This window comes from Streptopelia decaocto, assembly GCF_964273445.1.
Source record: "Streptopelia decaocto genome assembly, chromosome: 1".
Lineage (NCBI taxonomy): Eukaryota > Metazoa > Chordata > Aves > Columbiformes > Columbidae > Streptopelia > Streptopelia decaocto.
The window spans coordinates 211739109-211752668 of NC_138663.1; the positions used below are offsets into that span (position 1 = coordinate 211739109).

Sequence of the window (13560 nt, forward strand, 5' to 3'; positions counted from 1 at the left end):
TAAAAATAACCATGAGGATGGAGGTGGGGGCTGGATCTGGGCCCGAGTGATCCCGGCCGAGGCTGCTATAAAAAGAAAGAGCAGCCGCTTCTCGCCTCTCCTGCCAGCAGCGGGTGGGTGCCGAGGGGCTGGGTGCCGAGGGGCTGGGGAGCAGCACCCCAACCCCACACCCACCGCAGGACACAGGTAACACTTCCTGCTGGGGCTCCAGGGGGGGTTCATTCCATGGGTGGGAGGACACCACAGACCTGCGGGATGCCGGGGCCAGGGACACTTGCGTGTTGTCAGGGTTTAATGCAAGTAACGGGGTTGGAGGTCTCGGCCGGCACCGGGAGCTGTGCTGGGGATGAAACTCCGTGTGTGTTCCCTGAGCCCAGGGTGCTGCTTTTTGAATCCCCCGGCCCCACCGCCCTCCCTGAACTGACCATGCTCTCAATCCCCACCTCCCCAGCTGCTCGCAGAGGAACCGGCAGCTTCCCTGTGGCAGCTGGTGACGTCCCGTGGGGTGGCTCTGCTCACCATGGAGTATCTGGTGTTGGGCTTGGTGCTGCTGGCCGGGACATTGACTGCCGGCAGCCCCCTGCACCGGCGAGACCTTGGCCCCATCCAGGAGGTGGCACTGGACATGGCCCCCAACTCCTTCGACGACCAGTACCGGGGCTGCAGCTGCATGATGGAGGAGGAGCTGGAGGAGCTCAACCGCACCGAGTTCACCAGCAACAGCGTCTATGCCAATGCCTGGACCATCGCTGCAGCCGAATGGCAGAACCGGCAGGGCCACGTCCCCCAGACGCCGACGCTGCGGCCGGAGCTCGCCATCGCCCTCCTGGCGTACACCCAGGAGGGCCCCCTGTTCAAGGAGTTCAACGCGGCCGTGCGCCAGGCCGGGCGCTCCCGCGAGGAATACCTGCGCAACTTCCACTTCAAGGTGCTGCATTTCCTGCTGACCGAGGCCGTGCGCTGCCTGCGGGACACCCGGCACCACCAATGCCACCGCGTCTACCGAGGTGTCCGGCGCATCCGCTTCACCGCCCGCAGAGGGCAGTCCGTCCGCTTCGGCCAATTCACCTCCACCTCCCTCAGCCACGAGTGCACCAAGATCTTTGGCCAGGACACCGTCTTCTGCATGGAGACCTGCTACGGCGCCCTCATCAGGAACTTCTCCTCCTTCCCCGGGGAGGAGGAGGTCCTCATCCCGCCCTTCGAGAGCTTTGAGGTCACCAACGTCACCTGCAACGGGAGCACAGCCCTCATCCACCTCCGCTCCCAGGCTGCAAACAGCACCTAAAACTGCGAGTTCGAGTTCGTGAAAGGTGACGTCCCCGCGGGACGGTCCCTCGCTGCCACCGGGGTGCAGAGGATGGGGAGGCGGGGGGGCGGCCTCAGCCTACCAGCTCTGCCGGGAAAGAGCGATGGTGGGGAGGGCAATGGGGGTGATCTTGGCCTCGGGTGTGCCTGCTTGCAATGGGGAGCTTTGGCGGCACAGCACGGCATGGCAGAGTATGGTGAGGCGTGGCATGGCACAATATGGCACCGCACTGCCTGGCACAGCACGCACAGCTGCTCGGGGTGAGGAGCCGCACGGTGCATCAGCCGTGCAGACAGAGCTGGTTTCCTTTGCAGACAGGAGATGCCGGAGCCAGCCGTGCTTCTTCAGCGCAGGTGAGCCGAGAGCCCTCACTGCAGATGGGGAGGGTGACCCCGACCAGGTCCCCTGTTCCCCACCCCCCCGGCTGCCTCTGACTCCCCCTCTCTTGCATCCCCAGGCTGGAGCATCCCCAGGGACCCCCCACATCTCTGGGGGCTCCTCCTGGCAGCCGTGGCCCTGGCGGCTGCTGGGGGTCCCTGAGCCACGACGCCACCGCTGCCACCGCCCCACGGCGAGGACAAGGAGTCGGGAGCCACCGGCTTCACGGACACGGCGGGACAGGACGGGACAGCAGGAGGGGCTGGGGACACGGGAACAGCCCCTCTGCGGGGTCCAGCGCAGTGGCCACCCGGGCCCAGCTCAGCCCTGCCACGGTGCCACCAGCCCCGGGACGCGCCGGCAGCCCCAGGACACGGGCAGGGACTGGATGAGGCGTTTGGCAGCACCAGGACGGGGGCTTTGGGTGCAGTTGAGTGGGGGGCCTGTGAGGGGCTGTCCCAGGGCTGGGGGCTGATGGGGACCGGGGGGATACAGCAGGGCTGCTTTTCGGGGTGTCCCTGTCCAGCGCTCACCTTTCCCTGGCTCCCAGAGGAATAAAGACTCGTTGTGGGAGCGCGGTGTCTCTGGGGGTTTCTGTGGCTCCCTCGGCTGGAGGGCTGCAGCTGGGGTCTCCTCCAGCCCCCCTGCACATTGACAGCCCTCCCACATCCAAAGCATCTTGCAGAGCAATGCCCTTGCCCCGGTCCTGCTTAAAGGATCTGGGGGGGTTCTCCTCCTGGCATTTGTTCCCCTGCCTGTGCCATGGCTGCCTGTGGCCTGGGAAGGGAGTCACAGCCCCCCCAGCAGAATCACAGAACCCCAGAGTGTCAGGGGTTGGAAGGGACTTGGAAAGCTCATCCAGTGCAATCCCCCCATGGAGCAGGAACACCCAGATGAGGTTACACAGGAAGGTGTCCAGGCGGGTTGGAATGTCTGCAGAGAAGGAGACTCCACAACCTCCCTGGGCAGCCTGGGCCAGGCTCTGCCACCCTCACCGGGAGCAAGTTTCTTCTCATATTTAAGTGGAACCTCCTGTGTTCCAGTTTGCACCCATTACCCCTTGTCCTACCGTTGGTTGTCAAGCACCCCAAGGACAAGCCAAGTAGGGGGCTGCCCCATGGAGCAGCACGTGGGGGTCGGCAGCACTGCACTGGGGTCAGGCCTGACTCCCTCGGTTCCAGAAGAGGACAAGATGGACCCAGCTCTCCAGGGGTCCCCGCACCGCAGGGCTCCTCCTCACCCCCCTCCAGGACAGGGCGCAACCATGGGTCAGGTGTCCCCGGGGCAGGACCAGGGCTGCAGCGGCTCTGCAGCCCCTCACCAGCCAGGGAGGGGGTCAGGGTCAGATCCTGCCCTCCGTGGGCACCAGAGCCCCCTCCTCCCTCCCCACTACACGGGTGCCCTCTGCACATTTGCTCGCGTACTTCCCGTCCTCAGTACAAGCACGTGTAAAATTAATCCTCGCATAACTTTCCTCCCGTGCTTCCACATAAGCACATGTAATATTCCGTGCACATTTGCACGTGTATTTCTCCTCACAGGTTTGCGAGTGTACTATAAGTTTACCCTCGCAGAATCGCGAGTGTACACTTTCCATACTCAATACGAGTACGTGTATCCCTTTAAAATAATCCCACACCGTGTTCAGGCAAGTGTGGACTCTTCCCGGACTCAGGGGTGGCTTCGGCATTGTTTTTGGTGAAGCCATGTGTATGGAATCTGTGGACCACCTGTTGTATTAGTTGCTGCCCCTTAATAATTTTCCTCAACTGATAACCGAACCTGTATTTAAGTCACTTTTGGAGTGCTAAAACCCTGTTTCTCACCAGTTTAATAAATTGTTTTGGACCCTCTTGTCCCTTAAACTAACCTCGGGGTGCCTCGGGGACAAGGCCGTTTTTCCTCATTATCCATTTTTTACAAAGACCACAATCGAGTACGATATCATTTCAAACTTTCTTTTATCAGAAGAGGATCCCGCCACAAATTTACTCTAATGATGTGTAAGGATGCATCCTAAGGGGGATTGAGATGCTATTTCAGTAGAGGAATCGGTTCCCATTTTATAATTATCTCCCCAAATCAATTTGTTTTGGTACCTAATACAAATATGCAAAGAAATACCAAGCCTGTATACACTCAGCTCAAGTTCATCAATTCCTTCGCGTCTACGTGTAGCGGGTCTCTCCGAACATGGTCCTCAATGGAGCCGACTTACATGGAGACTTATTCAGAATACCAAGTGCATGCAACCAAATTCAAACATGCAAACCAAACACTGAGCTCAAATATGCAAACCAAACACTGAGCTCAAATATGCAAAATAAACACTGAGATCATATATGCAAACCAAATATTGCGCTCAAATATGGCCGAATGCCAAGTTCAAATATGCAAAGCAGTGCCCCATCTGGGTCGCCACAACCGTTGTCCTAAAACCGGGTTCTTTACCTGCTGTGCATACAAAAGAGCCGAGTTTAGCACACAGAGACGAGATGTTGTTTATTACTGAGTCGTGCAAGTCTGGGTGCTGGAACAAAGCCAACATACCAGCAAGAAAAGTAACAACCGTTCTACACAAAATCTCGTTACTCCTCAGGAGCTAATTGGATACATACTGCCATATTGCATTGCATGATCCTTTTAGCATATAATGAGTAATATTCAGCTAAAGGACACTTTATTCAACAGTCTTGAGATATGTGTTGAAGCAAGATTCAACTAATTGTGTTGGCTTCCAAATGTCTAAAGCTGCAAGGTCTGTAGTGTCCGTAGTTCATGCTGAAGCGTTTCGCAAGTCCCTCTTTGTCAGACTGACCTAAGCCTGGCAGGATTGACGTGTCATTGGATTAGCAATTGCAGACAGGATTCATTCTTTTGAGTGGTAATGACAACAATACGACAAATGTAATCCTTCCCCAGAGGTGATAAACAGAACCGCAGGGAGTACACAGGGCATGTAAAAATTCACCTATCCCAGCCATGTGAGTAAACGGAGCAACACTGTGATCAGCAACAACTTAACTAACGTAGTAAGTGTGTATTTTAGCACAATCCGGACAGATCTGTTCTTATCCCAACCCTTCCTGCCCCATGTTGGGCACCAAAAAGGACTGTGGTGCTCTAACCCCAGCCCGTCCCCAGCTGGCGACTGCAACCATGTGCTGCTCACTCATCCCTCTCCCACCTCTGATGGGATGAGGAGGAGAATCGTGAAACAAAAGGCAAACTTTGCTGGTTTGCACCAAAAAACCTCCCTGTCCTGTCCCAGACAGCAGCTCATGCTTGAAAGACAATAGCACTGAACTGCACGGCTCCAGAAAACTAAAGAGCACCCAGTCCCAACATGACTCCCCAGCAGCAAGTGAGCAAGTTCAACCCCCCCAGCCACCCCCCAGCTCTAAACTGAGAATGATGCTGTATGGTGTTGAATGTCCCTTTGGGTAGTTTTGGGTCATCTGTCCTGGCTGTGTTGTCCCCCCAGCTTTCGGTGGGAATTAACCCTGTCCTGGCTGACCCAGCACAGCACCCTTGACGGAGAGAAGCTTCTCTTTAGAGCATGTGCATGTGGATCATCATTCGTGTGCCATCATATCATAACAACATCCTCAACTGGTACATCGAACCAGCACTTTCTTAAATATGTTCTCGGAGCGCCGATTGATCTTGGATTACACAAACTACCTCCACTTCCAGGGGTTTCTGCCCTTTGGTTTTGGTCTGTCGCTTGGTTTCAGTTTCCATTGCAAATTAAAGTTGCTTTAAGCTTATCATTTGCTTGGAGTCATTTTCAGTGGTGCCCAACGCCCCCCGCACTGTGCTGCAAGATAAGAGGGGGCAGCGGCTGCTCTGGGTGCTCCGGGCGGGGGACAGTAAAAATAACCGTGAGGATGGAGGTGGGGGCTGGATCTGGGCCCGAGTGATCCCGGCCGAGGCTGCTATAAAAAGAAAGAGCAGCTGCTTCTCGCCTCTCCTGCCAGCAGCGGGTGGGTGCCGAGGGGCTGGGTGCCGAGGGGCTGGGGAGCAGCACCCCAACCCCACACCCACCGCAGGGCACAGGTAACACTTCCTGCTGGGGCTCCTGGGAGTTCATTCCGTGGGTGGGAGGACACCACAGACCTGCGGGATGCCGGGGCCAGGGACACTTGCGTGTTGTCAGGGTTTAATGCAAGTAACGGGGTTGGGGGTCTCGGCCGGCACCGGGAGCTGTGCTGGGGATGAAACTCCGTGTGTGTTCCCTGAGCCCAGGGTGCTGCTTTTTGAACCCCCCGGCCCCACCGCTCTCCCTGAACTGACCCTGCTCTCAATCCCCACCTCCCCAGCCGCTCGCAGAGGAACCGGCAGCTTCCCTGTGGCAGCTGGTGACGTCCCGTGGGGCGGCTCTGCTCACCATGGAGTATCTGGTGCTGGGCTTGGCGCTGCTGGCCGGGACATTGACTGCCGGCAGCCCCCTGCACCGGCGAGACCTTGGCCCCATCCAGGAGGTGGCACTGGACATGGCCCCCAACTCCTTCGACGACCAGTACCGGGGCTGCGGCCGCATGATGGAGGAGGAGCTGGAGGAGCTCAACCGCACCGAGTTCACCAACAACAGCATCTATGCCAATGCCTGGACCATTGCTGCCGCTGAATGGCGGAACCGGCAGGGCCGCGTCCCCCAGATGCCGACGCTGCGGCCGGAGCTCGCCATCGCCCTCCTGGCATACACCCAGCAGGGCCCCCTGTACCGGGCGTTCAACGCGGCCGTGCGCCAGGCCGGGCGCTCCCGCGAGGAATACCTGCGCAACTTCCACTTCAAGGTGCTGCATTTCCTGCTGACCGAGGCTGTGCGCTCCCTGCGGGACACCCGGCACCACCAATGCCACCGCGTCTACCGAGGTGTCCAGGGCATCCGCTTCACCGCCCGCAGCTGGCAGTCCGTCCGCTTCGGCCACTTCGCCTCCGCCTCCCTCAGGTATGAGAGCACCCAGAACTTCGGCCAGGACACCTTCTTCTCCATGGAGACCTGCTACGGTGTCCCCATCAGGGACTTCTCCTCCTTTCCCGAGGAGGAGGAGGTCCTCATCCCGCCCTTCGAGAGCTTTGAGGTCACCAGCGTCACCCGCAATGGGAGCAGAGCCCTCATCCACCTCCGCTCCCAGGCTGCAAACAGCACCTACAACTGCGAGCTCGTGAAAGGTGACGTCCCCGCGGGACGGTCCCTCGCTGCCACCGGGGTGCAGAGGATGGGGAGGGGGGGGGGGCGGCCTCAGCCTACCAGCTCTGCCGGGAAAGAGCGATGGTGGGGAGGGCAATGGGGGTGATCTTGGCCTCGGGTGTGCCTGCTTGCAATGGGGAGCTTTGGCGGCACAGCACGGCATGGCACGGCATGGCACAGTATGGTGAGGCGTGGCATGGCACAATATGGCACCGCACTGCCTGGCACAGCACGCACAGCTGCTCGGGGTGAGGAGCCGCACGGTGCAGCAGCCGTGCAGACAGAGCTGGTTTCCTTTGCAGACAGGAGATGCCGGAGCCAACCGTGCTTCTTCAGCGCAGGTGAGCCGAGAGCCCTCACTGCAGATGGGGAGGGTGACCCCGACCAGGTCCCCTGTTCCCCACCCCCCCGGCTGCCTCTGACTCCCCCTCTCTTGCATCCCCAGGCTGGAGCATCCCCAGGGACCCCCCACATCTCTGGGGGCTCCTCCTGGCAGCCGTGGCCCTGGCGGCTGCTGGGGGTCCCTGAGCCGCGACGCCACCGCTGCCACCGCCCCACGGCGAGGACAAGGAGTCGGGAGCCACCGGCTTCACGGACACGGCGGGACAGGACGGGACAGCAGGAGGGGCTGGGGACACGGAAACAGCCCCTCTGCGGGGTCCAGCACGGTGGCCGCAAGCCCAGCTCAGCCCTGCCACGGTGCCACCAGCCCCGGGACGCGCCCGCAGCCCCAGGACACGGGCAGGGACTGGATGAGGCGTTTGGCAGCACCAGGACGGGGGCTTTGGGATGCAGTTGAGTGGGGGGTCTGTGAGGGGCCGTCCCAGGGCTGGGGGCTGATGGGGACCGGGGGGATACAGCAGGGCTGCTCTTCGGGGTGTCCCTGTCCAGCGCTCACCTTTCCCTGGCTCCCAGAGGAATAAAGACTCGCTGTGGGAGCGCGGTGTCTCTGGGGGTTTCTATGGCTCCCTCGGCTGGAGGGCTGCAGCTGGGGTCTCCTCCAGCCCCCCTGCACATTGCCAGCCCTCCCACATCCAAAGCATCTTGCAGAGCAATGCCCTTGCCCCGGTCCTGCTTAAAGGGTCTGGGGGGGTTCTCCTCCTGGCATTTGTTCCCCTGCCTGTCCCATGGCTGCCTGTGGCCTGGGAAGGGAGTCACAGCCCCCCCAGCAGAATCACAGAACCCCAGAATGTCAGGGGTTGGAAGGGCCCTGGAAAGCTCATCCAGTGCAATCCCCCCATGGAGCAGGAACACCCAGATGAGGTTACACAGGAAGGTGTCCAGGCGGGTTGGAATGTCTGCAGAGAAGGAGACTCCACAACCTCCCTGGGCAGCCTGGGCCAGGCTCTGCCACCCTCACCGGGAACACGTTTCTTCTCATATTTAAGTGGAACCTCCTGTGTTCCAGTTTGCACCCATTGCCCCTTGTCCTACCGCTGGTTGTCAAGCACCCCAAGGACAAGCCAAGTATGGGGCTGCCCCATGGAGCAGCACGTGGGGGTCAGCAGCACTGCACTGGGGTCAGGCCTGACTCCCTCAGTTGCAGAAGAGGACAAGATGGACCCAGCTCTCCAGGGGTCCCCGCACCGCAGGGCTCCTCCTCACCCCCTCCAGGACCGGGCGCAACCATGGGTCAGGTGTCCCCGGGGCAGGACCAGGGCTGCAGCGGCTCTGCAGCCCCTCACCAGGCAGGGAGGGGGTCAGGGACGGATCCTGCCCTCCATGAGCACCAGAGCCCCCTCCTCTCTCCCCACTACACGGGTGCCCTGTGCATCCAGGGGCAGCTCCGTCCCCAGGAGGCGGGTGACACCGGGCAGCCTTCATGTGCTTTAATAAACCCTGGGGCTGTGGGCAGGTCCTGGGGCCAACCGGGGCAGCATTCCCGGCTCAGCTTGTGGCGTCAGGAGCCCCAAGCACAGCGGGGCCAGCACACGTGGGGCCATGCGGACCCCATGGCGAGGCACGGAGAGGCGCCCCCACGGAGGCGTCACGGCCCCACGCCGCAGCGCGGGGCCACGCGAGCTGGGACTTGCACGAGTCACGAGTTGCTTCCCGGTCTCAGCCCAGTCCCCCGCTCGCGGCAGAGCTGGGGGCCGGTGCCGGGGGCACCCACCGCACCGCCTTGGTGTCCATGCCGAGGGGGCTGAGCACCACGCAGGTGTAGTTGGTGCGCAGGTGCTGGGTGCTGAAGGAGCTGAAGCGCAGGTCACGGAGCAGGGTCACCCCCGAGCCCCGCGGCTCCTCCCTGCGGACCCAGCGGGGACCCGTCAGTGCCCACCCCCAGCTCCACCACAACCCCCGGGCTGGGGGACCCGGGGTCCCTGCCCCAGGCGGGGGCTGCCAGCCCCGCTGCACCCCTGGAGCCCCCTGACCCTGTACTCAGTACTCACAGCACTGTCCCCTCGCTCACGGCCCCGTCCCGGTGCAGCTTCTCCACGAAGGAGCCGTTTCCCAGCCAGTAGAGCAGCGTGAACTCGGGGAGGTCGCTCACCGCCTCACACGAAACCGTCACCTTCTCGCCTGGAGCCGAGGAGACCAGGGGTCTCGGGGGCTGCGAGAGTCCCCGGTACCACCTCCAGGCCAGGGGGTGTTCCCCTATCTCACCAGCACCCCAAAATCTTGGCTTGTGGGTGGAGGATGCACCCTGTACATCCACAGGGGCTGCCAGGGTCCCCGGTGCCGCCCCGAGGCCAGGGGATGTTCCCCCATCTCACCCACGCCCCAAAATCTTGGCTTGTGGGTGAAAGATGCACCCCGTACATCTGCAGGTGCTGCCCCCTTCCCGTGCCTCCCCCTGGCTGGGGGTGCCACTGCAGCCCCCCCACATCCCCAGGCCACCTTTGCGACACCCTGGGGTCACTCACCCAGGCGGGGGGGCTCTGCCGACAGCCGCAGGACGGTGATGTGGGGGGGCTGCAGGGCCGTGGCACCTGGAGGAACAGAGTGGGGTGAGGTGGGGGGACAAGTGCTGCCCCCTCCCCTGAGACCCCACATCTCTGGGGTGGGCAGCAGAGCAGGGTCCCACAGAGGTGATGGGGCACAGCTCATCATGGGGAGCTGGTCCTGCCCCACCGCCCCCAGCAGCCCCCACTTACCCATGTGGGGGGACAGCAGAGCCCAGCAGAGCAGGGGCAGGAGGACTCGGGCCGCAGCTCCTGGGTGTCCTGTGGGCAGCACTGGGGCTCAGCGCTGGGCACAGCGGGATGCTCTCCCAAGACTGGAATGGTCCCATCCCCCCAGCATCCCCCAAACCGGGGACTGTCCCCCCCAGCATCCTCCCAAGCCTGGGACTGGACCCCCAGCATCCCCCAGCCTGGGTTGGTCCTGTCCCCCCATCATCCCCCAAACCTTGGATGGTCCTGTCCCCCCATCATCCCCCAAACCTGGGATGGTCCTGAGCCTCCAGCATCCCCCAAACCTGGGATGGTCCTGAGCCCCCAGCATCCCCCAAACCTGGGATGGTCCTGAGCCCCCAGCATCCCCCAAACCTGGGATGGTCCTGAGCCCCCAGCATCCCCCAAACCTGGGATGGTCCTGTCCCCCCAGCATCCTCCAAAACTGGGACTGTCCCATTCAATATCCCCCGAGCCCAGGACTGTCCCCTCAGCGTCCTCCCAGCGTCCCCCAAGCCGGGGATGGTCCCATTTCCCCAACATCCCCTAAAGCTGAGACTGTCCCCTTCAGCATCCCCTGAATTCAAACTGTACCCTCCCCGCCCCAGTTTCCCCCAAGCCTGGGATGGTCCTGACCCCCCAGTACCCCCAAGTCCAGGACTTTCCACTCCCCAGCCTGGGATGGTTCTGCCCCCCAGCATCCCCGGACCCAGGACTGTCCCCCCCAGCATCCCCTCCCCAGGATCCCCACCCCAGCATCCCCCGAGCCCCTGCCCGGGGTCCCCCAAAAGTCCCAGCTGGTGCCCCCCAAGGCTGCCCCGACCCCCTCCCTCCCCGGAGAGCCGGGTCCCCCCACCCCGGTCCCTGGGTGACCGTACGGGCGGGACGCGGTGCTGCCATGGTGCGGCGACACTCGGGCCGGCGGCGCTTTATGGGGCGGCCCGAGGGGGCGGGAGCGTCGTGACTCACCGGGCCCCGCCCCCTGGCCCCGCCCCGGCCCCTGCGTGTCTGTGGGTCCCGTGTCCCTTGATCCCCCGTGGACGTGCCAAGTGTCCCCGTGTCCCCCCGCCCTGCTCTTTCCCATGCCCCGGGGCTGTGTCCCACCTTCCCTCGGGTCCCCATGTCCCCCAGGGCTGGTTGTCCCACAGCCACTCCAGAAGCAGCCTCCATGTCCCACCCACCCGTGGGCACCCCAGGGATACACCCCGTGTCCATGGTGTGAGGCGCTGAGCCAGGTGGTGGCACAGGTCTTGGGGACAGTCCCCAGGGCTGGTGGCAGCAGCAGCGAGCTGGGGGCTTCGGGGCCAGTGCGGGGGGACACAGGGACACGTCAGGGGGGTGAGGTGGGTGAAGGCCCCCTGGGACTGAGCACCCATGTGAGGCAGGGGGCGCCCTGGGTGCCCATGGTGTCCCCAGGGTGTCCCAGCCCTGGCTGCTCAGGGTGTCCCTGGGGTGTCCCAGCTCCTAGTACTTGGGGGTGTCCCTGGGGTGTCCCAGCCCTGGGTGCCTAGGGTGCCCCTGGGGTGTCCCAGCTCTCAGTGCTTGGGGGTGTCCCTGGGGTGTCCCAGCCCTGGGTGCCCATGGTGTCCCCAGGGTGGCCCAGCCCTGTGTGCTCAGGGACATTCCTGGGGTGTCCCACCCCTGGGTGCTCATGGATGTCCCTGGGGTGTCCCAGCCCTGGTTGCTCAGGGTGTCCCCAAGGTGTCCCAGCCCTGGGTGCTCATGGTGTCCCCAGGGTGTCCCAGCCCTGGCTGCTTAGGGTGTCCCTGGGCTGTCCCAGCTCTCAGTGCTTGGGGGTGACCCTGGGGTGTCCCAGCCCTGGCTGCTCAGGATGTCCCTGGGGTGTCCCAGCCCTGGATGCTCAGGATGTCCCCAGGGTGTCTCAACCCTGGGTGCTCAGGGTGTCCCTGGGGTGTCAGCCCTGGCTGCTCAGGATGTCCCCAGGGTGCCTCAACCCTGGGTGCTCAGGGTGTCCCTAGGGTGTCCCAGCTCTCAGTGCTTGGGGGTGTCCCTGGGGTGTCCCAGCCCTGGCTGCTCAGGATGTCCCTGGGGTGTCCCAGCCCTGGATGCTCAGGATGTCCCCAGGGTGTCTCAACCCTGGCTGCTCATGGTGTCCCCAGGGTGTCCCAGCCCTGGGTGCTCAGGGTGTCCCTGGGGTGTCCCAGCCCTGGGTGCTCAGGATGTCCCCAGGGTGTCTCAACCCTGGGTGCTCATGGTGTCCCTGGGGTGTCACAGCTCTCAGTGCTTGGGGGTGTCCCTGGGGTGTCCCAGCCCTGGGTGCTCATGGATGTCCTTGGGGTGTCCCAGCCCTGGGTGCCTAGGGTGTCCCTGGGGTGTCCCAGCTCTTAGTGCTTGGAGGTGTCCCTGGGGTGTCCCAGCCCTGGGTGCTCAGGGATGTCCCCAGGGTGCCCCAGCTGGGACAGAACCCCAGCTCCTCGCTGGCCTCCCCATCTCCAGGGGATGAAGGTGAGAAACCCCCCATGGGCCCCTCCAGTGCATCGCTCCAGCGCTTGACCAATGTGGGCAGAGGGACCCCAGAGCCCCCTCCCCATGGCGCAGTCCCCCCCAAGAGCCAGCCCAGGGCGGCGGGGGCTGAGCAGGAGAGCCAAGGGTCTGGGGGACACACCGGGGTCAGGCTGCGAAGCCATCGCAAGCCCCTTGGCCACCTCCGTCCCAGCACGGCCGGGCCAGGAGCCGCCCCCACATCCCCATGGGCACAGGCCCAAGGCACCACCTGAAAAAAAGCCCCTAAAACCCCAGCGAGGCTCCCGGTGGTTGTTATCGACGCTTCCCAGAAGGGCAGGACCGCGGCGGGGAAAGGGGTTATCGCCGGGACCTCTCGGAGCGCGACCCGTCCCCTTCCACCTGCCGGCTTGGGGACAGCGGCCGTGTCCCCACCGCAGGGCATCCCCCGCTCTCCCACATCCCCGAACCCAGAAAACCCAACCACAGGGTGAAACAGGTGGGCAGGGGACACAGGGAGGGTGCTTTGTCCCCAGCCCGGGACAGGGAAAAGACGATCAAGAAAAACCCTCGGCCACGTCTCCGTTTCCAGGACTCTATTTCTGTGTTTGGCACGACATCGCCGCGTGGTTTCACCCGCAGGAAAAGCAGCCGGGCGCGGCGGGTCCCCCCGGCTGACGCAGCCGCCGCCACTTCCCAAATCCCCCACGCGCCGGGAACGGGGGGACGCGGCCTCATGTCCCCTCGCCAGAGCCCGGCACCCTCAGGGGACACGGCTGGGAAATGCAAGTCCCCGCCAGCCAAAAAACACCCCGGCCTCTCCATGGGGTCAGGGACTTTGTCCCCAGATGTTGTCACAGGCTGTGCCCGCCCGCTGCCAAAAACCGAGCTCAAGGCCCCTCGCGCCGGAGGGACGGAGCCTCGGCAACGCTGGCGCAACGCCGGGGCGGGGAAATGCCAGCGCAGCCCGTGCCCTTCGCTCCGTCCCTGTCATCAGTGCCAAAGGAGCAAATCCGGCGAGGTGTCCCCGAGCTGCGGGACGGGGTCAATGTGCTTTCAGGCTGCTCTCGATGTACCGTCACCAAAAAGGGCGCAGGGAA

The 13560-nt window shown here is 63.0% G+C and overlaps 2 protein-coding genes across 2 annotated transcripts; one reads left to right on the forward strand and one right to left on the reverse strand.

The window, feature by feature from the left end:
* On the forward strand, nucleotides 1-7822 carry LOC309435399 (uncharacterized protein). The gene is given in 7 exon segments (XM_082043589.1): nucleotides 1-186; nucleotides 452-1285; nucleotides 1289-1505; nucleotides 5577-5746; nucleotides 6010-6865; nucleotides 7187-7225; nucleotides 7330-7822. Coding segments are annotated over 6 exon segments (2130 nt in total). The 5' UTR covers nucleotides 1-186; nucleotides 452-520; the 3' UTR covers nucleotides 7413-7822.
* Nucleotides 7823-8698: 876 nt separating this feature from the next.
* IL18BP (interleukin 18 binding protein) lies at nucleotides 8699-10913 on the reverse strand. Its single transcript, XM_082070639.1, has 5 exons — nucleotides 10876-10913; nucleotides 9980-10048; nucleotides 9749-9814; nucleotides 9275-9404; nucleotides 8699-9129 (listed from the first exon to the last, which is right to left on the reverse strand). The coding sequence occupies exons 1-5, from the start codon at nucleotides 10895-10897 to the stop codon at nucleotides 8943-8945; spliced, it is 474 nt and encodes a 157-aa protein (XP_081926765.1). The 5' UTR covers nucleotides 10898-10913; the 3' UTR covers nucleotides 8699-8942.
* Between the last annotated feature and the right edge of the window lie 2647 nt (nucleotides 10914-13560).